The following is a 26,053-nucleotide window of genomic DNA, read 5'->3' on the forward strand; positions in this document are numbered from 1 at the left end:
CACAGAGGATTCCCCTCAGAATTTGGGTGAGTGCCTGGAAACTGAGCTGTAGAGGAAGAGAGAGGAAAGACAATTATTGCTTAACTCTTTCCCCCCCATCTGGGGCCTGAGTGGGAGCCTTACCCAACAATCTTCTGCTCCCTATGAATTCTGTGGTCCTCCTACAAATTATTTTAAGTCACCAAACTGCCGTTTGGTGATATTGGTTTCCTTAAATTGAGATGTTTGAAAGAAATGTTCTAAACTGGTGGTTGTACTGAAGATGGTCCCCGAGGACCTTTTATTTCCTTAGTAAACAATTGTGCTAAAATCCAGAGGGGCACATGCCAAATTTCCCATACATATTGCAAAATCAAAAAGCAGTTTATTTGGGAAAGATTGAGGGCACAAGGAGAAGGGGATGACAGAGGATGAGATGGTTGGACAGTGTTCCCAAGGCTACCAACATGAGTTTGACCAAACTGCGGGAGGCAGTGGAAGACAGGAATGCCTGGAGTGCTCTGGTCCATGGGGCCACGAAGAGGCGGACACGGCTAAAAGACTAAACAACAACAACAAATCTATTTATTATTTGAAATAATTATCTTTTTCCATATCCTTTTCAGCTCAAGACATCTAGGTCTCGGTGTTAGATACACACACACACACACACACACACACACACTTTGTTTTGGGGTGGTTTTTTGGCGGGATGGAATTCTACTAATATGTTTAATACACAGGAACTTCCTGACCTAAACAGGGAGGAAGGAGATACTATATGAATGCTCTTTTGGCACAGGAGTAATTTCCCACAACTTTAGGGGCTCCATTGAAATAAAGTGAGTTTTATTATTCCAGGAACTAATTTAATAGAATACCATGGTTCCTCTGCCTAGCTGCTTTTATTTCATAGCCTGGAGAGAGGCATGAGGTGGGCAGACAACCACCCCTTACCACATGATTGGGACACCCTCATGCTTTGGTATGCAGAGCTGTTGCATCCAGTTTGGTTCTTTATCTTTCTTCTGATCCAAAAACTCTCACCACAGTTAATTCCCTCTCTCAGCTAACCAAGTCAACCAAGATGGTGGTGGGTGATGATGATGATTTTATTTAGATTTATTATCCTCCCTTCTCCCTAACATTGTATATCAAGAGCGAACCAACAGGGACAAAGAGGGGGCCAACTAACTTGGTTGCCTAGAGCTTAGCTTGTCTTCCAGGAGCCACAAGAAAGCTGCAGAGAAAGTGCAGGACAGTGCACACCCCGGGAATGATCTCTTTCAGTTTCTGCCTTCTGGAAGAAGGTACAGGGTTATAAAGACTAGGACTAGCTGCCTGAGAAACAGTTTCTATTCCAATGCGATTTTGGTTTTAAACACAGTGTAAGGCAGTCTCCAAAGGAGTGTATTGTATTTAATTATGGGGTATCAGAGTTTTTAGGGGGCTAACCAGGTTGGGATAGCTGGGATAGCAGGCTTGTTGGTTTTTAATGTCTTATGTAGATTTTTTCAATTTCGTTGTTCTGTATGGGACAGTGACAATTATCGTATTGTATCGTATCGTATGGAAGTTACTTCTGAGTAAACCTGAATCGAATTGTGCTGCAAGTCAGGATTAATGAATGAAGTGATTTATATTGTGTCATCAGTGAACCTGGAATTTTACCATCAATAAGCCAATAAATCTGGAATCCAAAAATAGTCATTTGCATCAAGGGAAGGCACCAGATCAAGGGTGTACTTCAGAAGACAATGAGATGCACCAGCTGCTGTATTGTATACAGTGGTACCTCGGGTTAAGTACTTAATTTGTTCCGGAGGTCCGTACTTAACCTGAAACTGTTCTTATCCTGAAGCACCACTTTAGCTAATGGGGCCTCCTGCTGCTGCCGCGCCGCCGGAGCACGATTTCTGTTCTAATCCTGAAGCAAAGTTATTAACCTGAAGCACTATTTCTGGGTTAGCAGAGTCTGTAACCTGAAGCGTATGTAACCTGAAGCGTATGTAACCCAAGGTACCACTGTACCTTCTTCCAGCAAAGGTCTCTTTTCCTTATGATTTTCTACTGTTACTCCTGGTTTGCAGTCTTGTTCAAAATGTTCTCTTAGAAGCCCTTGGTCAGTTTGGTCCATGCTGTCAATTACTTTCTGATATCTTTTTGAGCTTAGCTGTTCTTCTTGGTCTTAGAGGTCACCCTGAATTTTTCTGTCAAAATCCAGTTTTCCATAAGACTGATGCCAAGTGGAGCTCTTTTGGAAATGTAGGCCGTGGATATGTGAACAAGGTCAAGCTGAGTTCCCACAAGTTGGCCTGTGGGGTCGCTTGCTTGCGCACACTATTCAAGACTGTTTACTCTGGAATTTCCTGTCATTTGGCAAGGGGGCTGGATTAGATTGCCTCTTTTGCTTCATTCCCGTTGTACGCTTCCTCAGCTCAGTGCTTCCAGTTATCAGTCCTGTTTGCGAAGGCCTAAGATCCCAGTCCTTTTTCAGTTCATAAATTTTAGATGATGGAAGTAACAGCTGTAACACTTGACCATTTATGGGGGATTGGCAGTTGTTTGGTTCTCCTCTGAGTGTATAAACTTTATACCTTTTAAGGGAACACAGTGCATTCAGAGTGAAGCTATCCAGAAGCCTAAACTTGCCACTGTTACAGTGTTAATAGGGTCAAATGAGAAGTACAGGCATGAGAATCCAGCACTTAGAACAGAGAGGGAAAATAAACCTGAAAGTTCTTATCTTAATTCAGAAATTCTAGGTATGATCAGAGGGATTGCAGAGTGAAATGCTGCTTGAACTATTGCTCACAAATTCCTGGTGGTTTAAGACACTATAGAGAGAGGATGCTTGGGGCAGAGAGAAGGAAATGTTCGTGATTGCTTCCCTTGAAGGATTCTACTAGAAGTAATAGACTTAAGACTGCAGTCCTGTGCATAGACATTGGCTATGAATCTCCATTTAATTCCAGGCTTATTCCCATAAGACATGCCTGATGTCTTGTGGTCATCCACACAGCATAGTTCTGTGCTGCTACCACAGACATTTGCGGTGACTTTATGAAGATGAAGAAAGTATGAAGAAGCTTACACACCCTTGAATCTTCCATGTTGCATGGGCTGCGTACCACCTCCCTGCTTTATCTGACTCCCAGCTAGACAGGACAACAGGACTTTGGATCTAACCAGGCCACAACTTTCTTGATTACAGATGTAAAGGTTTCGGCATAGGCATTGGGGATAACTGTTGACAACCAGCCTGCCTGCTGGATGTATACCTTTATTGGGGTCAAGAAATACTGGAGCGAAGAATGGAAGTATTGAAATAAAAAAGCTTTTCTTTTTAAGTATATTTTCATTTTAGTTTCTCTGAACTTAAAAGATGCAGCAGATTTTTATACAATATTTTAACTTCTTCTGCTTTAAGAGGAGTTAGTATTATTGTGTAGTTGTTGGTGTCAGTTTTTTAAAACACACATACCATGCAGCCTACATTGGAATTTCACATATACAGTGGTACATGAAACTGTTCTTAACCTGAAGCACCACTTTAGCTAATGGGGCCTCCCGCTGCCGCTGCGCCGCCAGAGCATGATTTCTGTTCTCATCCTGAAGTAAAGTTCTTAACCTGAGGTACTATTTCTGGGTTAGTGGAGTCTGTAACCTGAAGTGTATGTAACCTGAAGCATCTGTAACCCGAGGTACCACTGTATTTGCTATTTAAATAAGAATAGACATTTGAACTTCCTTCAAAGGAGAGCCAAATAATCCTATACTGCAATACTAATTTTTTTTAATAGGCACAGACTTGTTTCTGAATAAGCATGCATAAAATTGCCCTGCAAATACAGGAAGCTTCTCCTATCCTACTGGAATGTTTTACTTCTTTAAGCAGCTGAGTTTCAGTAGTGATTCATGAGAGGTGGTTGGGTGGCAGCTCCCTCCTCCTGGCATGGGTGCTGTCACTCGCTGGCACTGGCACTCCTTAGGTGTGCTCTCCTGACTTTGCCATTGCCCTCTCCCAGCAAGTGTTGGAGCCGCCAGTACAAGGAGGGCAAAGCTTCTGCTTCATGCCTCTCCTTGAGCCCGGTTGCTGCTGAGTTGAGCCCCACTATCACAAACTGCTTTTGAAATGCCACTCAGTTTCAGAAGCAGTTTGCCATGCACTGATGTGGGAGATGTTGTTCAAGGAAAATATCAATAATAAAATTTCCTTGGGCTCATATAACAAGTTTTGCTACTGTTTAATAACACCATAAGTGGACCACAAGCTTTTTTTGATGATCCCTGGAACCTCATGCAGTTGCCTCATTTCCCCATTCTATCAAAGTTCCTTACTTCCTGCTCCTTCCCCATCCCACCCCTGCTGGGGCTTTTAAAAGTAATTTCCTCTTTTTGTGTGGTTTCAAGAGTAATTGGAAAGGCAGTATTCTATGTGAAAAAAAATCATTTGATATTGTGCAGGAGAGGAGAGAAAAATCTGGTTGTATGGATTGAAGAAATGATGTTTTTCTGCCAGCTGTCTGAGAAAAAGTTGGTAGATTTCTGGTGTGCATGTGTACATGTAGATAGCTGTACCGCGTGTAAGTATAGCACACTAAAATTAGAAAGGAATTACTTTCACTTGCTTTCCAGCTGTATTCTGTTACCCAAAAATAAATAAAAATCCTCTGCATACTTATTTGCAGTGCTTTCCCCCCTTAAAAACTGTTTAGGGGTACAGTACTCTCAATTTCCTACTCATACTGAAATACTGGCCCTCAATGAGGCCAAACTTAGATTCACAAAATATTTAGGGGTATGTGTACCCCTGAGCCCCCCTGAAAAAGCACTGCTTATTTGAGAGTAACTTCATCAAACCCAGTGGGATTACTTCTAAGTAGACGGCATAGCACTGGGAATTCCAATCTTTAGTAGCAATGGTGAAAGTTTGTTTGGAGGTTCTAGCAGGGGAGCGCAGCTACCGTATACCCTTGACCGAAGAATGGTGCACTCCTTTTATCTGGGATGGTCGTCCTCTTCCACTGAGTGCACAGCTTCGGGAGGGACGCACATGGAGTGATGAGGGAGGAAGGGGACACCCGCCTGGCCAGCTTAGTCAAATCAACCCTGGCGATCAATGGGGTGACAGATGTCGCAGCCAGATCGCCCTCACATCCAGCAATGGTGAAAGTTGAAGCACGGTGGTCTTTATTCTGGATTAGTTGATCTGGAACACTTTTGTCTGACCATCATTGGCTCTAGCTCTACTAAATGCTGCCATGCAGCCCCAACTGCCCACCCCTATTTACATTAAATAGAAATTATTTCCAAGTTTTAGTCTTTATGCCTGCTGGCTTTTTAGGGCTACTCTGTGTATAGGCTCCTGCAGCCTAGAAATATATGTCATTATCATGCAAGCAAAGCTACAGACAGAAACTCACTGCATTTCTCTGTAACGCTGACAGTAAAGATAAGTGTTCTTGGTAGATTACCTAGTACATACACAGTACATTCCAAGCATCTTATAAGAGTGAATCAAACACTTTGTTCCATTCAGCAAGAAGAGGTTGGAACATAATCTGCTGCAAACTGTTGTGTGTGAATCTTTGTGTATATATAAGCAGTATAAACTTTTGAAGTTGCATTGAAGCAGAGGGAGAAAGCAAGTTTAATGTCCCCCTCATATAAATAATCTACTAAAACAAGTTAATGGTTTTGTGCTTACAAAAAATGGCAATGTTTAATGTTGGAAATTTTTGTAGACATGCTTTATAGGACCCTGGTGTCTTTAGAGAGTATTTATTCAGATTTGTTTCTCATGTGTACCAGGAAAAGACATGTGGCAGGCGAATGCACCAGCTAGCCCAGCTTTGCAGAAAGAAACAGTATGACTTAAATCATGCTTAACTTCCTCTCACTTGGTGCAATGGAAGAGACAGTGATAGCAAGTACAATGTGGTATCATAGAATCATAGAGTTGGAAGGGACCCAACCCCCTTCAATGCAGGAATTTCAACTAAAGCATCCAGGACAGATGGCCATCCAAACTCTGCTTTAAAACCCCCAGTGAAGGGTTGAACATTCCACTACTGAACAGTCATTGCCGTCAGAAGTTGGAATCTTATTTCTTCTAACTTGAAACCATTGGTTCAGGTCCTAGGCTCCAGAGCAGAAGAAAACCAGTTTGCTTCATCTTCCATGTGACAGCCCTTCAGATATTTGAATCATAGAATCATAGAATCATAGAATCATAGAGTTGGAAGAGACCACAAGGGCCATCGAGTCCAACCCCCTGCCAAGCAGGAAACACCATCAGAGCACTCCTGACATATGGTTGTCAAGCCTCTGCTTAAAGACCTCCAAAGAAGGAGACTCCACCACACTCCTTGGCAGCAAATTCCACTGTCGAACAGCTCTTACTGTCAGGAAGTTCTTCCTAATGTTTAGGTGGAATCTTCTTTCTTGTAGTTTGGATCCATTGCTCCGTGTCCGCTTCTCTGGAGCAGCAGAAAACAGCCTTTCTCCCTCCTCTATGTGACATCCTTTTATATATTTGAACATGGCTATCATATCACCCCTTAACCTCCTCTTCTCCAGGCTAAACATGCCCAGCTCCCTTAGCCGTTCCTCATAAGGCATCATTTCCAGGCCTTTGACCATTTTGGTTGCCCTCCTCTGGACACGTTCCAGTTTGTCAGTGTCCTTCTTGAACTGTGGTGCCCAGAACTGGACACAGTACTCCAGGTGAGGTCTGACCAGAGCAGAATACAGTGGCACTATTACTTCCCTTGATCTAGATGCTATACTCCTATTGATGAGGCCCAGAATTGCATTGGCTTTTTTAGCTGCCGCGTCACACTGTTGGCTCATGTCAAGTTTGTGGTCAACCAAGACTCCTAGATCCTTTTCACATGTACTGCTCTCAAGCCAGGTGTCCCCCATCTTGTATTTGTGCCTCTCATTTTTTTTGCCCAAGTGCAATACTTTACATTTCTCCCTGTTAAAATTCATCTTGTTTGTTTTGGCCCAGTTCTCTAATCTGTCAAGGTTGTTTTGAAGTGTGATCCTGTCCTCTGGGGTGTTAGCCACCCCTCCCAGTTTGGTGTCATCTGCAAATTTGATCAGGATGCCCTTGAGTCTGGGCACCACAGTTCAAGAAGGACACTGACAAACTGGAACGTGTCCAGAGGAGGGCAACCAAAATGGTCAAAGGCCTGGAAATGATGCCTTATGAGGAACGGCTAAGGGAGCTGGGCATGTTTAGCCTGGGAAAGAGGAGGTTAAGGGGTGATATGATAGCCATGTTCAAATATATAAAAGGATGTCACATAGAGGAGGGAGAAAGGCTGTTTTCTGTTGCTCCAGAGAAGCGGACACGGAGCAATGGATCCAAACTACAAGAAAGAAGATTCCACCTAAACATTAGGAAGAACTTCCTGACAGTAAGAGCTGTTCGACAGTGGAATTTGCTGCCAAGGAGTGTGGTGGAGTCTCCTTCTTTGGAGGTCTTTAAGCAGAGGCTTGACAACCATATGTCAGGAGTGCTCTGATGGTGTTTCCTGCTTGGCAGGGGGTTGGACTCGATGGCCCTTGTGGTCTCTTCCAACTCTATGATTCTATGATTCTATGATTCTATGAGTCCATCATCCAAGTCGTTGATAAAGATGTTGAATAAGACCGGGCCCAAGACAGAACCCTGTGGCACCCCACTAGTCATTCTTCTCCAGGATGAAGAGGAACCATTGATGAGCACCCTTTGGGTTCGGTCAGTCAGCCAGTTACAAATCCACTGAGTGGTAGCATAGTCAAGACCGCATTTTACCAGCTTCTTTACAAGAATATCATGGGGCACCTTGTCAAATGCCTTGCTGAAATCAAGGTAGACTACATCCACTGCGTTCCCTTCATCTACCAGGCTTGTAATTCTGTCAAAAAACGAGATCAGGTTAGTCTGACATGACTTATTTTTCAGAAATCCATGCTGACTATTGGTGATCACAGCATTCCTTTCTAGGTGCTCACAGACTGTTTGCTTAATGATCTGCTCCAGAATCTTCCCTGGTATTGATGTCAGACTGACTGGGCGGTAATTATTTGGGTCCTCTCTTTTCCCCTTTTTGAAAATAGGGACAACATTTGCCCTCCTCCAGTCTGCCGGGACTTCGCCTGTTCTCCAGGAATTCTCAAAGATGACTGCCAGTGGTTCTGAAATCACATCTGCCAGTTCTTTTAATACTCTTGGATGCAGTTCATCTGGCCCTGGAGACTTGAATACATCTAGACTAGCCAAGTATTCTTGTACTATCTCCTTAGTTATTCTGGGTTGTGTTTCCTCTGCTGAATCATTTGCTCCAAATTCTTCAGGTCGGGCATTGTTTTCTTTATCGGAGAAGACTGAGGCAAAGAAGGCATTGAGGAGTTCAGCCCTTTCTGTGTCCCCTGTTTGCATTTCACCATCTTCTCCTCTGAGTGACCCCACGGTTTCTTTGTTCTTCCTTTTGCTACGAACATACCCATAAAAGCCTTTTTTGTTGCTTTTAACCTCTCTAGCAAGCCTGAGTTCATTTTGTGCTTTAGCTTTTCTGACTTTGTGTCTACACGTGCTGGCTATTTGTTTGAATTCCTCTTTGGTGGTTTCCCCCCTTTTCCATTTTTTGTACACATCCTTTTTTAATCTTAACTCAGTTAAAAGTTCTTTAGATAGCCACCCTGGCTTCTTTAGGCACCTTCCATGTTTCCGTCTCATTGGTATTGCCTGAAGTTGTGCTTTTACTATCTCCCTCTTAACAAACTCCCAGCCATCTTGAACTCCCTTTCCTTTTAGTATTACTGTCCATGGGATCTCACCCAGCACTTCCCTAAGCTTTATGAAGTCGGCTTTCTTAAAGTCGAGAAATTGAGTCCTAGTATGCTTGCCTGCTCCTTTCCGCTGTATAGTAAACTTCAGAAGAGCATGATCACTCGCGCCTAATGATCCTTCCACTTCTACCCCACTAACCAGGTCATCAACATTGGTTAGGACCAGATCTAAAATGGCTGTTCCTCTTGTTGCTTCTCCCACTTTCTGGACAATGAAGTTGTCTGCAAGGGCAGTGAGGAATCTGTTTGACCTTATGCTCTTGGCTGAGTTTGACATCCAACAAATATCCGGGTAATTGAAGTCCCCCATTACTACTATCTCCCTTCCTTTTGCATGCTTGGCCATCTGTTGAAGATGGCTATCAATTCTCCTCTCAGTATTCTCTTTTCCAGATTAAACATGTCCAGTTCCTTCAGCCGTTCCTCATAAAGCTTGGTTTCCAGACCCTTAGTTGCCTCCTCTGCACACACTCCAGCTTATCAACACCCTTCTTAAATCATGGCGCCCAGAACTAGACTTTGTATTTCAGATGTGCTCTGACCAGGACAGAATAGAGTGGTACTATTACTTCCCATGTAATGGCTGTTTGCTAAAACACAATAAACCAAACCAAACTGAACTTCCCTTGATCTTGACACTATACTTCTGCTGATGCAGCCTAGATTAGCATTAGGTTTTTTTAAAGGGTTTTTAAAAAGGGTTTTATAAACAATAACGTTACAGAAATAAGGATACCAAGTTCTCTCATGTCATTAATGAACATATCAGAGTGCTCTGTAAATGATAGTTAAAGCCTTTATATATCAACCTTTTGTGCTCTTCCACACCCGCCCAATATTCCTGACCCTTCTTTTGGATTCTTTTAGCTTCTTTTAAATTCTTATAGACTTTTATATTCACCTTCTGTTTTAATACCTTTTAGCTTTACAAAACACGTTTCAGATTTTAAATGACTGTATTGCACCCTTTTATGCTGGTCTATGACTGTAATAAAGATTTGTATTGTATTGTTCTGCTAGTCTCAGTTCCATTTCCCTCAGGTTTTGTTGTTGGGTTGTTGTCATCTTGGGGGAGTGTTGTGGTCTCAGTGCTATTCACCATCTCCCTGGTTGGTGCTGTCTCGATCTCCCTGATGATCCTGGTTTGAGATCTGCTTGGTGTCCTCTTGGAGTGTTGTGTGTTATAATTAGGAGTTGTGGTGGTGGTGGTTCCTGGGTGTTGTTGGGTTGCTGAGCTGAACAGGCGTTGTTGACTGGTGGCTTTTACAGAGCGTCTGGATTAGGCGGCCATTTTTTCGCATCTGGACTGTGTTTTCAGGGCTTCAGGTCCAGTTAAGGGTGGGAAAGGGGATTAGGGATTCGTAGTAGAGTTACAAATTAAGACTGGCAAGGTTGTGTTTAGGAACAGAACAAAACAAAACAAAGGCAAAAGGGAAAGCGGAAGAGGAAGAAAAAAGAGGAGAGAGAGAAAACAAAAAAGGGAGGGGAAATTAGAGTAAAATATAAAGGCGAGAGAAAGGAGAGAGAAAGAAAGAGGGATAGAAAAAGGGAAAGAATAGTATTAGTAATGATAAAAAAAAATTGCAGTGGTGGTCCAAGTTATAGTATGAGGTAGGTGGCCACAAAGTGTGTGGGGGGTACTATTGAAAGTGATTGGGGAGATATATGTGCGTAGGTCTGTGATTTTTATTATTGCTATTATTATTATTATTTGTTGGGAGAAGGAGAGGAAAGAGAGGAGGGAGGGGATGGATGGGGTAGGACATTTAAGAGGAAAGAAAGAAAGAGAAAGGAAAAAGGAAAAGAAAAATATGGAGATGTTGAGGTGGTGGTGCCTGAAAATAGTATATGTGTGTGTGTGTGTGTGTAGCTATCTATCTCAAATGTTCAAAGTAAAAAGTAAAATAAAATAAAAAATATGTAGAAAACCCCTCTGAGAGGGGGAAAATTGTGTGTGTGTGTGTGTGTGTGTGTGTGTGTGTGTGTTCGCTTTAAAGAGAAAAAGGCAAAGAAGGGGGGAGGGAGAGAAAAAGAAAAAAGAAAAAAGGGTGAGGAATGGGAAAATAGCAATAGCAATGACAATAATAAGGAGAAAACGTTTTGTTTTAAAAGAGGATGGTGATAGTAATAGGATGGTGGGGGGGGGGGAAGGACTCCCCCAACAAACAAACAAACAAACAAACAAACAAAAAAGGACTCAGGTTTTTATGTCATTCTTTTTTCCCCTATTTAATTTTAAAAAATGAGAGATAAAAAAAGTGAATAGTAAAAGATAAAGATAAAGATAAAGAAAAGAAAAATAAAGAAAAGAAAAAAGAACAGAAAGTCGGGGGTGAAGTGGCAATCCCCGGAAGTGGCCTTGTGTTGGTTCAGGGCTCTCTTCTGGGCGCCGCCATTTTAATTCTTAACAGAAAAACTTGAGGTAAAGAAATTGGAGGGAAGGAAAAAATGTGTTATTAAGAAATATTTTTAAAAATTAAGGAAAGGGAGTTAAGATTAAAAATAAAAATAACAATGATGGCTGTGGCGGCAGTGGCCCTCCTCAAAAAGAGAGAGAGGAGGTTTTGAATAAAAACCAAAATTCGGGGCGGGGGGGGGGGCGCTGCACTCTCTTTTCTTCCAGGGTGTCCTCCTTGTGCAGCCTCCCTCTGGGCCCTGGCCTGCTCTTGGCGCACCAGCCACTGGGCAGGTGGGCTCGGGTCTGGTTGTTCATTGCCAATATCAAACATATAGAAGAACTAGATCAGTTTTGAGTGAACCAGGGACATGTTCTGGAACAATGTTGTTGATGCTTGTTTATTTCACTCCAAGCCCAAGATATTCTGAATATACCATCATCTCCATAGCTGTCTACAAATCACTTAGCCAGTCATGTGGTGCCTTCCAGCCCTAAGTGCCCCAAGAGTAAAATGTGTGCCAGTGAAGTAAAAAGATAAAGGTAAAGGTACCCCTGCCCATACGGGCCAGTCTTGACAGACTCTGGGGTTGCGCGCTCATCTCGCTCAAGAGGCCGGGAGCCAGCGCTGTCCGGAGACACTTCCGGGTCACGTGGCCAGCGTGACTAAGTGGCATCTGGTGAGCCTGCACCAGCGCCGCACACGGAAACGCCGTTTGCCTTCCCGCTATAAAGCAGTACCTATTTATCTACTTGCACTTAGGGGTGCTTTCGAACTGCTAGGTGGGCAGGAACTGGGACCGAACGACGGGAGCGCACCCCGCCGCGGGGATTCGAACCGCCGACCATACGATCGGCAAGTCCTAGGCACTGAGGTTTTACCCACAGCGCCACCCACGTTTCTGGCTCTCCTCTCCCATGTCAACATAAGTATTTTTTTAAATATGCAGCTGACACCTGGAAGATGGGAAAGCCAAAACTGAGAAAGATATGCTTTCTCAGTTATTATTTTTAAAACCAACTCTCTTTGATCAACATAAGATTTATTTTGGTCTATTGTGTGCTCTAGCTATGTTGCAAAAACAACATATAAGATTTGGAGATAATCATTTCGGGGTGTGTGTGTCTCTACATATATCTTTTGTTTAGGGAGAAAAAGGATTTTGAGACTTACAATTCTTGGCTAACTCTTGAGAACTTCCTGAATCACAGGGTGTGTAACACTTTATGCAAAACTCAGACAATTGTGTGTAATGGGAAGAAAATTAAAAGAAAATAAACTCAACTTATTTCAATGGGAGACCTGATTAACTCTTTGCCTATGAAATCAGTGGGGAAGTTTTAAACATACTTAGCTTGGACTGGATCATTCCTGGGATATATTTGGATGTTGCAATGAAAATGTGTAACTGCTTTTTCTCGGAGCACATTTTGACTTCTTTTAAATGATCTTCCTAACTTGAGTGGATGTAGTTACAAAACCTAATCTCACCTTTAGATTCCGCCTTTGCCTGGAAATCTCTATGGAGATTTTCCCATTTACATTCAGTTTCATAAACTTTGGAATTTAACATCTAAATGGAACCAAAATAAAAGCTTGGATCATTGCCACAAGCAGTTCAGCACAGGATGATCAAGGAGAAGCCAGTGACCATATTGGGATGATTGCCATGGCTTATGAAGCTGTAGATAAGCACTTGGGCCAGGCACACCTCCTCGCGTCTTTCATCCTCTCCTCCTCCTGTGTTCTGACTTCACTGCAAATATTCTAGTTTACGTTCAGCCAGAGTTCCCTGACTCCTTTTTATTTTTGTTATTATTATGCTTTATTTACCATAGTTACATCCATACATCAAAGACATAGTCTGTAAATCAAGCTCATCAAAATAAAAAATACCAATAAAGAAATATATATCTTCATATATTTGACTTCCCATCCTTCTCAACATCTTTTTGCTCTGATAAACCTAAATTTATCAGCAAAATCATAATAAAATGTGTGTGTGTGTGTGTGTGTGTGTGAACCCATTTAATCTTTATTTACAGAGCTTATTCAAAAGCTGCTACCGAGTTCAGATTGCAACACTTACCGTATTTTCTAAGTAACTCTTTAGAGGTTTCTAGTTATCGATTAACTCCCGTTTTTTCTTATCTTTAATCTTTCCAAGAGACTATCTAGTTTAGCATATTCTACCAATTTTAGTAACCATTCTGATCTGATGGGGATTTTGTCACTCTTCCAATGTTTTGCTATAAGTACTCTCGTGGCTTTGGTGGCATACAGAAAGATTTTCCTCATCCTCCTGGCTATATCTGGTCCTTTAATACCCAATAAAAATGATTCTGGTTTTTTTTGGGGGGGGGAGGATGCATTTAACATTATTTGAAGCTGAGTATGTATGTAAGGTTTTGATCTTTTTACAAACCAACAACATATGTAGCATGGTTCTACCTGATTCTCCGCATCTCCAACTTGTGTTAGGGACACTTTTGTACATTTTGGAGAGTTTAGAAGGGGTTAAATATCAGCAGTATAACATCATTTGAAGGTTTTCCCTTAACGTATAGCATGCCATAAAGTTCCAATTTACTTTCCATAGGTGTTCCTATTGGCTCATCTCTATGTTGTAACCAAAGTCTTGGGCCCATGTGATCATTGCGGACTTAACTTCCTCCTCCTTGACTTCCCAATCAAGGAGGAGTCGGTATGTTTTGATTTTTTGGGTTTTTTAAAAGTTTTTTTATTCAAAATTAAAACAAGACATATTATCCAAAAACATATCATCCTTGCCCCCCCATTTTTCCTCCCTCCCCCTCCCCCCCACAAAACCTACCCACCCCCACCCCCCGACTTCCCTCAGTTCCAGTCTTTGGACTGCTGTTTCCTGCATGTTACAAAGTTGTATAGATCCTCAAACTATTTAGCTGAATATTATCAATAAACAGTTTGTGAATGTTTATTCAAAACCTGCCAAGGAGTCCAGTTCACTTTGTTGCATCTTTAGATACTTTGTAAAGGGTTCCCATTCATCTTTAAAGTCACAGTTATCCTTGTCCCGTAGCTTATATGTCAGTTTTGCCAGTTCTGCATAGTCCATCAATTTTTCTTGCCATGATTCTTTAGTTGGGGCTTCTTCAGTCTTCCATCCTTGTGCTACCAGAACTCTCGCGGCCATTGTCACATATGTGAAGATGTTTTTCAGCTTTTTTGGCAGGTCTTTCCCTACAATCCCCAACAAAAATACCTCAGGATTTTTAACAAATTTTAAATGGAACATTTTCTTCAATTCATTGTATATCATTTCCCTTTTTTTTTTTAAATTACATTACATATTTTTTAATTTTAATTACATTAATCCCACCACATATGCTAAAATGTCCCTTCCTTTTCCTTACACTTCCAACATATATTTGAACTAGTTCTGTGCATTTTCCCTAACTGCACTGGTGTTGTGCACCATCTATACATCATCTTCATGTAATTCTCTTTCAATAGGGAGCAATCTGTAAATTTTAAATCAGTTTTCCATAATTTTTCCCAATCTTCCATCATAATGTTGTGACCTACATCTTGTGCCCATTTAATCATAACTGATTTTACCTCTTCATCTTTCGTCTCCCATTAGTATGCTGTATGCGGCCTTCAGTAATTTCCCTTCAATCACGTCTGTTTGAAACCTAGATCTTATATAACTGAATCCTTTCTTGCTATCTTCTTTATGTGTTTCATATAGTTGTCGATAATGCAACCAACTCTGAAAATGGTCTTTAATCTCATCATAATCTCTTAATTTCCATTTTCCATCATGGTCCTCTAATAAATCAACATATGTGAGCAATTTCCCTTTCTTTCCAAGTGGTTTGAGCAGTAATGCTTCATGTGGTGAAAGCCACCACAGGGTCTTTTGTTCCAATAAGTCTTTGTATCTCTCCCATACTCTCATTAGTGATTTCCTAATTATATGGTTGTAAAAACTTCTATGAACCTTCCCCTTCCCGTACCATAAGTATGTGTGCCAGCGGAATCTGTTGTCATGTCCTTCTAGTTCTAATGCCTCTTGCTTATCCAATCTCATCCAGTCCCTGATCCATACCAAACAAGCAGATTCATAATACAATTTAAGGTCTGGGAGGGCAAACCCGCCTCTGTCTTTCCTTCATGTTTTTAACTAATAATTTAGTTTTATTCCTATTTAGCTTAAATTCTGCCACTTCCCCAAATTTCTGAATTTTTTCTATTACTTTAGGGAGTGAAGTTTTAGGTTCTTCCACTGTTATCACTAGGTCATCTACATATGCTTTTAACTTGAATTCACTTTTCCCAGTTTTTTTACACCTGTGATCTCTTGATCTGCTCTTATGTACTTCCAGGGCCAGGATAAACAATAATGGTGATACTGGGCATCCTTGTCTCGTTCCTTTTTGGATCTTACAATCATCCGTTAACACCAGATTTATAATTAGTTTGGCTTTTTGTTCTGAATAGATTGCTGTTATTCCTTTTAAAAACTTAGAACCACTTCTGATTTGTTCTAACGGCTTTGTCACGAACTTCCAAGAAACATTATCAAAGGCTTTTTCAGCATCTATAAACATCATTGCCGCTTTCTTTTCATTTTTAGCCTCCAAATATTCTATTATATTCAAAATATTCCTTATATTCTCCTTCATTTGTCTTCCTGGTAAAAACCCGGCTTGATCTTGATGTATATATTCATTTAATGTTTTTTTTAATCTATTAGCTAGAATATTTGCAAACAATTTGTAATCGTTATTTAACAAGGAGATAGGCCTATAATTTTTAATTTGCAGCAAATCTGTGTCTTGTTTTGGAATTACTGTTATATAGGCCTGTTTCCATGTTTCTGGGATTTCGCCTGTGTTCAATATTTCATTCATAACATCTTTCAGTGGGTTCGCTAATTGTTCATTTAATTTCTTGTAATATTTTGCCGTAAAACCATCCGGGCCTGGAGACTTGCCATTTTTAGAGCTTTTTATTGCCTCAAGTAATTCTTGCATTGTTATCTGGAAATTAAGAATGTTCCTTTGTTCTTCTTTTAAATATAACATATTGCTACTTCTGATGTACTCTTCTATCTTAAATGTTTTTTTCTTTCCCTTGTCTATACAGCTTAGAAAAATATTTAACAAACCCTTCTCTTATTTCTTTCAGCTTGTCTGTAATTCTGCCATTTATGTTAATTTTATTTATGGAGTTCCTTTGATCACTTTTTTCAACTGCCAGGCTATCAACTTCCCCGATTTATTTGTGTGCTCAAAATATTTTTGTTTTACTCCTTTTATTTTCCAGCTAATTTCCTCATTTATAATAATTGAATATTGGGTTTGTAATGTTTTGATTGTCTGTTTTACTGCCTCTTTATTTGCCTTATTTAGCAGCTGTATCTCCTTTTTCATAATTTCCTCTAATATTTCTTTTTTTTTATTTTTTCTCTCTCAGTTTCCTTTTAAATGAGTTTTGTTGTATAAAGAGCCCTTTCATTACAGCCTTGCTTGCATCCCAGACCATCTGTAACTTTGTTTGCCCTTGACTGTTTATTTCAAAATAATCCGTCAAGGTCTTTTTTGCTTTTTCGACAATTTTTTGAGTCAGTATGTTTTGGAGAGGGTTTTAGTTTTAGAATTTACTTGATCTGATTCAAATCTGGAAGTCTCCGTCAAAAATCCTCTTTTTTATCACATTTGAAGGTTTCAAATAATTGATAATATTGGAACCAGTCCGAGCCTTGATCTCTTAACTCTTCAAAATTTATTAATTTAAACTGGTTCTCTTCCTCTATTAATAATGATTTATAGACAGGCCAATTTCTGTGTGTTTTTCCTTTTCATAGAATCATAGAATCATAGAGTTGGAAGAGACCACAAGGGCCATCGAGTCCAACCCCCTGCCAAGCAGGAAACACCATCAGAGCACTCCTGACATATGGTTGTCAAGCCTCTGCTTAAAGACCTCCAAAGACGGAGACTCCACCACACTCCTTGGCAGCAAATTCCACTGTCGAACAGCTCTTACTGTCAGGAAGTTCTTCCTAATGTTTAGGTGGAATCTTCTTTCTTGTAGTTTGGATCCATTGCTCCGTGTCCACTTCTCTGGAGCAGCAGAAAACAAAATTTCTCCCTCCTCTATGTGACATCCTTTTATATATTTGAACATGGCTATCATATCACCCCTTAACCTCCTCTTCTCCAGGCTAAACATGCCCAGCTCCCTTAGCCGTTCCTCATAAGGCATCGTTTCCAGGCCTTTGACCATTTTGTGTGAGTGCCTGGAGGCGGTTGGAGGATGGATGGCGGCTAACAGACTGAGGTTGAATCCTGACAAGACAGAAGTACTGTTTTTGGGGGACAGGGAGCGGGTTGGTGTGGGGGATTCCCTGGTCTTGAATGGGGTAACTGTGCCCCTAAAGGACCAGGTGCGTAGCCTGGGAGTCATTTTGGACTCACAGCTGTCCATGGAGGCGCAGGTTAACTCTGTGTCCAGGGCAGCTGTCTACCAGCTCCACCTGGTACGCAGGCTAAGACCCTACCTGCCCGCGAACTGTCTCGCCAGAGTGGTGCATGCTCTAGTTATCTCACGCTTGGACTACTGCAACGCGCTCTACGTGGGGCTACCTTTGAAGGTGACCCGGAAACTGCAATTAATCCAGAATGCGGCAGCTAGACTGGTGACTGGGAGTGGCCGCCGGGACCATATAACACCGGTTCTGAGAGACCTGCATTGGCTCCCAGTACGTTTCCGAGCACGATTCAAAGTGTTGGTGCTGACCTTTAAAGCCCTAAACGGCCTCGGTCCTGTATACCTGAAGGAGCGTCTCCACCCCCATCATTCAGCCCGGACACTGAGATCCAGCGCCGAGGGCCTTCTGGCGGTTCCCTCATTGCGAGAAGTGAGGCTACAGGGAACCAGACAGAGGGCCTTCTCGGTAGTGGCGCCCGCCCTGTGGAACGCCCTCCCATTAGATGTCAAAGAGATAAATAATTACCTGATATTCAGAAGACATCTTAAGGCAGCCCTGTTCAGGGAAGTTTTTAATATGTAATGCTGTACTGTTTTTAACACTGATTGGGAGCCGCCCAGAGTGGCTGGGGAAACTCAGCCAGATGGGCGGGGTATAAATAATAAATTATTATTATTATTATTATTATTATTATTATTATTATTATTATTTTGGTTGCCCTCCTCTGGACACGTTCCAGTTTGTCAGTGTCCTTCTTGAACTGTGGTGCCCAGAACTAGACACAGTACTCCAGGTGAGGTCTGACCAGAGCAGAATACAGTGGCACTATTACTTCCCTTGATCTAGATGCTATACTCCTATTGATGCAGCCCAGAATTGCATTGGCTTTTTTAGCTGCCGTGTCACAGGATGCCCTTGGGTCCATCATCCAAGTCGTTGATAAAGATGTTGAATAAGACCGGACCCAAGACAGAACCCTGTGGCACCCCACTAGTCACTCTTCTCCAGGATGAAGAGGAACCATTGATGAGCACCCTTTGGGTTCGGTCAGTCAGCCAGTTACAAATCCACTGAGTGGTAGCATAGTCAAGACCGCATTTTACCAACTTCTTTACAAGAATATCATGGGGCACCTTGTCAAATGCCTTGCTGAAATCAAGGTAGGCTACATCCACTGCGTTCCCTTCATCCACCAGGCTTGTAATTCTGTCAAAAAACGAGATCAGGTTAGTCTGACATGACTTATTTTTCAGAAATCCATGCTGACTATTGGTGATCACAGCATTTCTTTCTAGGTGCTCACAGACTGTTTGCTTAATGATCTGCTCCAGAATCTTCCCTGGTATTGATATCAGACTGACTGGGCGATAATTATTTGGGTCCTTTCTTTCCCCCTTTTTGAAAATAGGGACAACATTTGCCCTCCTCCAGTCTGCCGGGACTTCGCCTGTTCTCCAGGAATTCTCAAAGATGACTGCCATTGGTTCTGAGATCACATCTGCCAGTTCTTTTAATACTCTTGAATGCAGTTCATCTGGCCCTGGAGACTTGAATACATCTAGACTAGCCAAGTATTCATTTACTATCTCCTTAGTTATTCTGGGCTGTGTTTCCTCTGCTGAATCATTTGCTCCAAATTCTTCAGGTCGGGCATTGTTTTCTTTATCGGAGAAGACTGAGGCAAAGAAGGCATTGAGGAGTTCAGCCCTTTCTGTGTCCCCTGTTTGCATTTCACCATCTTCTCCTCTGAGTGACCCCACTGTTTCTTTGTTCTTCCTTTTGCTACGGACATACCCATAAAAGCCTTTTTTGTTGCTTTTAACCTCTCTAGCAAGCCTGAGTTCATTCTGTGCTTTAGCTTTTCTGACTTTGTGTCTACATGTGCTGGCTATTTGTTTGAATTCCTCTTTGGTGGTTTCCCCCCTTTTCCATTTTTTGTACACATCCTTTTTTAATCTTAACTCAGTTAAAAGTTCTTTAGATAGCCACCCTGGCTTCTTTAGGCACCTTCCATGTTTCCGTCTCATTGGTATTGCCTGAAGTTGTGCTTTTACTATCTCCCTCTTAACAAACTCCCAGCCATCATGAACTCCCTTTCCTTTGAGTATTACTGTCCATGGGATCTCATCCAGCACTTCCCTAAGTTTTATGAAGTCGGCTTTCTTAAAGTCAAGAAATTGAGTCCTAGTATGCTTGTGTGCTCCTTTCCGCTGTATAGTAAACTTCAGAAGAGCATGATCACTCGCGCCTAATGATCCTTCCACTTCTACCCCACTAACCAGGTCCTCAACATTGGTTAGGACCAGATCTAAAATGGCTGTTCCTCTTGTTGCTTCTCCCACTTTCTGGACAATGAAGTTGTCTGCAGGGCCAGTGAGGAATCTGTTTGACCTTATGCTCTTGGCTGAGTTTGACATCCAACAAATATCCGGGTAATTGAAGTCCCCCATTACTACTATCTCCCTTCCTTTTGCATGCTTGGCCATCTGTTCCAGGAAGGCATCATCTATGTCCTCTGTTTGGTTTGGGGATCTATAGTAAACTCCCACAATGAGGTCTCTGTTATTCTTCTCTCCCTTAATTTTGACCCAAATGCTCTCACTTTGGCTTTGAGGTTCTAAATCTTGGATCTCTTCACAGGTATACACATCCCTGACATATAACGCCACTCCTCCTCCTTTCTTGTCTGGCCTGTTTCTCTGAAATAGATTGTATCCCTCCATTATTACATTCCAATCATGGGACTTATCCCACCAGGTTTCAGTGATGCCTATTATGTCATATTTAGTTTGCTGTACCAAGAGCTCAAGCTCATCTTGTTTATTTCCCATGCTTTGCGCATTAGTGTACAGACATTGAAGTCCATTAATCATTCCCCTGTGTCTCTTATTTAAGGATTTTTTCCTCCCACCACTAGGTCTGCATGCTGTTTGCTCCATTCGGTCTATGACATTTGGATGATTATCTTCATCAATTGATAGACTCCTACCTTCAGGTGCACTGTCTCCCTCCCCCACATTAGTCAGTTTAAAGCCCTCCTGATGAGGTTTCTGAGATTTTTGGCAAAAACATTCCTCCCAACCGCTGTGAGGTGCAGCCCATCGCTTGCCAGAAGTCCATCTTCCAGAAATTGCAGTCCGTGATCTAAGAATCCAAACCGTTCCTGTTTACACCATTTGCAAAGCCAGCTGTTCACTTCCAATATTTTTCCCTCTCTCCCTGGGCCACGTCGTTCAACTGGGAGGACAGATGAGATGACAATTTGTGCATTTAATTGTTTCAATTTCCTGCCCAGAGCCTCGTAGTCTCTTTTGATCTTCTGGAGGCTATTGCTTGCAGTGTCATTGGTTCCCACATGAACCAAGAAGAAGGGGTATTTTTCAGTGGGTTTTATGATTCCTTGCAGTCGTTCAGTTACATCTTGGATCTTAGCCCCGGGGAGACAGCACACCTCCCGAGACATCTTGTCAGGCCCACAGATCACTGCTTCTGTTCCCCTCAGTAGGGAATCCCCTATCACCACTACACGCCTCCTCTTAGGTTTGGTTGGGGTTCTTCCATGAGCTGTCCGTTCCAAGGTCGCCTGCACATTCCCTGAGGACTGACTTTGCTGCTCGTCTTCATATACCTGATCAACTGTAATGAGGGAGAGATCCTCAAATGGAGTCCGATCTTCGTCTTCCATGCTACGGGAGAGGACTTCAAAGCGATTGTGTATTTCTAAACAATCAAAGTGAACCCTGGGCCTCCTACTTCTTTGAGTCACGTTTCTCCATATATCTGGCACCTGTGTTGGTGAACTAGCCTCTTTCTCAGGGGTGTCCCCTGTCTCCTCCTTGGTGGAGACGGTGTTCTCTGTTGCTTCCAAGAAGAGCTCCAGCTCTCTAATTCTTTGGAGCGTAGCTACACGTTCCTCCAGTTGATGGACTTTCTCTTTTAAGAGGGCAATCAACATACAATTGCTGCAGGTAAAGCTGCCTACAACCTTTGGCAAGATGGCAAACATTGCGCAGGAACCGCAGGCGACTGCAGCTGTTCCCTCACCCTCCATCTTGAAAACATGTCGTTGGGGGTGGCTACAGTGGTTCTCTATCTTAAAAAGCGTGAAGACAGGACAAATAACCCCCCTAAAAAAAAACCTAGGTCTCCCCCAACCTTTGACCTTTGCACAGGGAGAGCAGCTAATCAGCCACAAAGAAACACACACACACAAGAAAACCCTTTTTGCTCCTTCTTCAACTGCTGCCCTACAAGCTCTTAACGGCAAGAGCTTCAGTTGGGGAGATCATGGCACCTTAGGCTCGAGAAGGTCCTTATATTTTTCCCAAACGATGTAGAGGGAATTCCTGATGACACGATTCAAAAAATTCTTATGAACTTTAACCTTTCCGTAGCCCAGGTATGCATGCCAGCCAAACCTGTTTTTGTACCCCTCCAGGTTCAACAGTTCTGGATTTTTGAGTGTGCACCACTCCTTTAACCAAGTGAGACAGGCGGCTTCATAGTACATTCTTAGGTCAGGCAGAGTTCCCTGATTCGGACACAGCAGGGAATGCTCACTTAATACAAGCAAGGATCTTTGTGCTAAATCCAGCATGTCACTGGAGGACTGAGGAGCACCCACAGTGCTGAACCATGGCTTCGTAAACCACAGTTGGACAGATTTGCCTGTATCCCACATAGTCACCATTTTCTGTACCAATAGCTTTGAAGAAGGACTTGTCTTCCTAATCGTAACATATACTGTACCTCCGTGTTCAAATGTTCAGTGTTTTATCTCCTCCATATGTCTTTTTTATGTAACTTGATTTTAAATTTCTCGTGTCATATTATTCCTTCATTCAGTAGCTTCAATATTTTTACATGGTGTCCTTTAGAAGTGCCAAATAGTAATCATTTGCTTTTATGTCAGTGGATTTTGCCTGCTATCTGTAGTGCAAACACAACTCTATCCCATTCAGTAGACTCTTTGGATAAAGAGTGCTCAATTCTCAATAATACCATTCTTAACTTAGAATTTTAGTTTCTGATAATGGAAACATAAAATGGCCAAAGTAAATGGAATAATTTATAATAATAGATTTAAAGCTACACATTAGGTTCTGCAGATGAGTTTAAATACCTTTGATGTCAGTAGCTGAAAATAAAATATGTGATTCTAAAATCTGAATGTTGTGATTTTGTATGGCCATTTATGGCTGCCATATAACTAGAATGTAGTTGTTGATTTGAGTATTATAAATCATGCACAAATTGTGTCAAAATTAAGTCCCACTGAGTACAATGGGTATTACTTCCATGTAAGTTCACATACATCAGGTTTCAACCTTAGTCTGGGATTTGCTAACAAAACTGTAATCCATAATAAGGCATGGTATGTGGGAGTAGATCAAACACCTCACCTTGATAGAATAAGTTGGTATCTATGCATGCAAACCACTGGACCATCATGATGATGTGGTGTTATCTGATGTCTTTTTAGGGTGGCAAAATCAATGAAAGTCCCCGTGTATGAAACACCAGCAGGCTGGAGGTTCTTCTCAAATTTGATGGATTCTGGGCGATGCTCGCTTTGTGGAGAAGAAAGCTTTGGCACTGGTGAGACAACATATGTTCTGTGAAGCAAAACTATATCAAATGCAATTCCACTATGGTTTATTGAGGATTGTACATTTTAATCTAAACCTGCATTGTGACAACCAAACCAAATGCTTCTTAGCAACCACCTGTGGTGGTCCTCTAGGGTCTCATTTAAACTTTGTAGTTTCCTGCCTGTATTGGAAAAAAATACATAGTAAATGGGCTACTTCATCTTGGTGGCTAAAAATTGTGAAGGCTTGCATTAGTCCATAATCTGAAAAAAATCCATTCTATTGCGTAATTGATCAGGAATCTGTCAAATACCCTTGAAAAACTCAAGCTTTTAGATATTTTCAGAAGTACAAACTGAAAGAGATAGCCCATATAAATCCACTGATATTCTTCTCGCTAACTGTTATGGGTAACCAGCTTGCCATTCCCATCCTATAACACCAAAAATGCCTGAAATCTAACCTTGGTCTTTCAATCATTTATTTTTTAATGCTTTGTTTACCAGCATTAACATGCAATGAAAAAAAAATTTTTTTTACGTATGAATTTAAAAGCACCCATTTCCTCCCTTATTAAGCATGCCCACACTTCAGTAAAATTAGTGTGTATGTTTTGTTGTTTGTTTCCAGAACATATTTTTTTAGTTCAGATGAGACCTGTTCATAAGGCTGCTGCATTCATAAGTCTGCTGGGTTGAAGCCTTTACATATATTCTTATGATAGTATTTGGCTTTGCATTAGTCACAGTAGCAAGATGAAAGTCAAAGTCTCAAACTGGTGGTATTGTAGTGTATAATATGCCTAACATGTTTTAACTATGTTTCTGCTTTGAATCCTTGGGTGATAGCCAAGTAAAGAGTCGACCCACTAAAATCTTAACTCAATTGATTTCATTGGGTTTACTCAGAGTATGACTAATGTTTAATATCACCATGTGTCTCAGGGTTGGCCCCTGCTGATTCTGCATTCTCAGTTCTGTATTTGAGAGGATTTCCCCATATTGAATGGGCTGCTTCGTAGTCAAGCCAATAAGAAAGAAGGGCTTTCCATCTGTCTGTGTGTTTACATCTCAGGGAGGTTGTAAGGTTTGTTCTCTCTCATCACACCAGAGAAAGTAAACCTCTGCTACCACAGGAAACGTGGTAAGCACATCAAAGTGCTAGTAGATAAATACTCCGGCGGGAAGGTAAACGGCGTTTCCGTGTGCTGCTCTGGTTCGCCAGAAGCGGTTTAGTCATGCTGGCCACATGACCTGGAAGCTGTCTACAGACAAACGCTGACTCCCTCAGCCTATAGAGCGAGATGAGCGCGCAACCCCAGAGTCGTCTGCGACTGGACCTAATGGTCAGGGGTCCTTTACCTTTACCACAGGAAACACAAGCTGTGTAGAAGCTTTTCTTATTGCAATAGGAGAGGACAGCTTTTGTTATTTTTAAGTAGCTGTCAATAGTTATTTAGTTAGTAAAATTTTATATTAGCACTTAATTAAAAATATCTAAGTAGTTTACATATAAGTATGTGTACTGAACTGTAAACATATGCTAGGTTATATAAAGAACACTTTAGAGATTGAGATGAGCAGTAATGTATAAATTTAAGGTGGGGCTTTCCCCTCCCATGATTACTTGTTGTAGCAATATGAGCTTTTTCTCTTCTATGTTAGCATCTGGTTTTCCCAACCTTTCCTTATATTTGGCAACTGATCCAAATATCAGTAATAAATTCTTTACCCACATTGGACAATAGAGGCAGACTGTGGCAGTTTCATGCCATGCTGGTCTAAACTTTCTAATTGCCCCAAAAGTGATTTGCCTTTCTCTATGATTAAATGTCCCCTTCATGGATCACTGCCTTGCCGTGGCGAAGGGGCTTGAATAACTCAGAGAAGCTAGACATCCTGGAGAGTGAAGTCAAATGGGCCTTAGAAAGCACTGCTAGTAACAAAGCCAGTGGAAGTGATGGTATTCCAGCTGAACTATTTAAAATTTTAAAAGATGGTGCTGTTAAGGTGCTACACTCAATATGCCAGCAAGTTTGGAAAACTCAGCTGTGGCCAGAGGATTGGAGAAGATCAGTCTACATCCCAATCCCAAAGAAGGGCAGTGCCAAAGAATGCTCCAACTACCGCACAATTGCGCTCATTTCACAAGCTAGAAAGGTTATGCTTAAAATTCTACAAGGTAGGCTCAACCAGTATGTGGACCGAGAACTCCCAGAAGTGCAAGCTGGATTTAGAAGAGGCAGAGGAACCAAAGACCAAATTGCAAACATGTGCTGGATTATGGAGAAAGCTAGAGAGTTCCAGAAAGACATCTACTTCTGCTTCATTGACTATGCAAAAGCCTTTGACTGTGTCGACCACAGCAAACTATGGCAAGTTCTTAAAGAAATGGGAGTGCCTGATCACCTCATCTGTCTCCTGAGAAATCTGTATGTGGGACAAGAAGCTACAGTTAGAACTGGATATGGAACAACTGATTGGTTCAAAATTGGGAAAGGAATGCGACAAGGCTGTATATTGTCTCCCTACTTATTTAACTTATATGCAGAATTCATCATGCGAAAGGCTGGGCTGGATGAATCCCAAGCTGGAATTAAGATTGCCGGAAGAAATGTCAACAACCCCAGATATGCAGATGACACAACCTTGATGGCAGAAAGTGAGGAGGAATTAAAGAACCTTTTAATGAGGGTGAAAGAGGAGAGCGCAAAATATGGTCTGAAGCTCAACATCAAAAAAACGAAGATCAAGGCCACTGGG

General features: G+C 41.7%; 1 protein-coding gene across 1 annotated transcript in view; it reads left to right on the forward strand.

Annotated features, from left to right (window-relative positions):
• PGM5 (phosphoglucomutase 5) overlaps positions 1-26,053 on the forward strand; it is a 139,709-nt gene that overhangs the window by 72,349 nt on the left and 41,307 nt on the right. Inside the window, exon 7 of the mRNA XM_028748181.2 lies at positions 23,183-23,298. Within this exon, the coding sequence (XP_028604014.2) occupies positions 23,183-23,298 (116 nt within the window). The remainder of the gene's footprint in view (positions 1-23,182; positions 23,299-26,053) is intronic.

The sequence above is a fragment of the Podarcis muralis genome, chromosome 11 (assembly GCF_964188315.1).
Source record: "Podarcis muralis chromosome 11, rPodMur119.hap1.1, whole genome shotgun sequence".
Taxonomy (NCBI): domain Eukaryota; kingdom Metazoa; phylum Chordata; class Lepidosauria; order Squamata; family Lacertidae; genus Podarcis; species Podarcis muralis.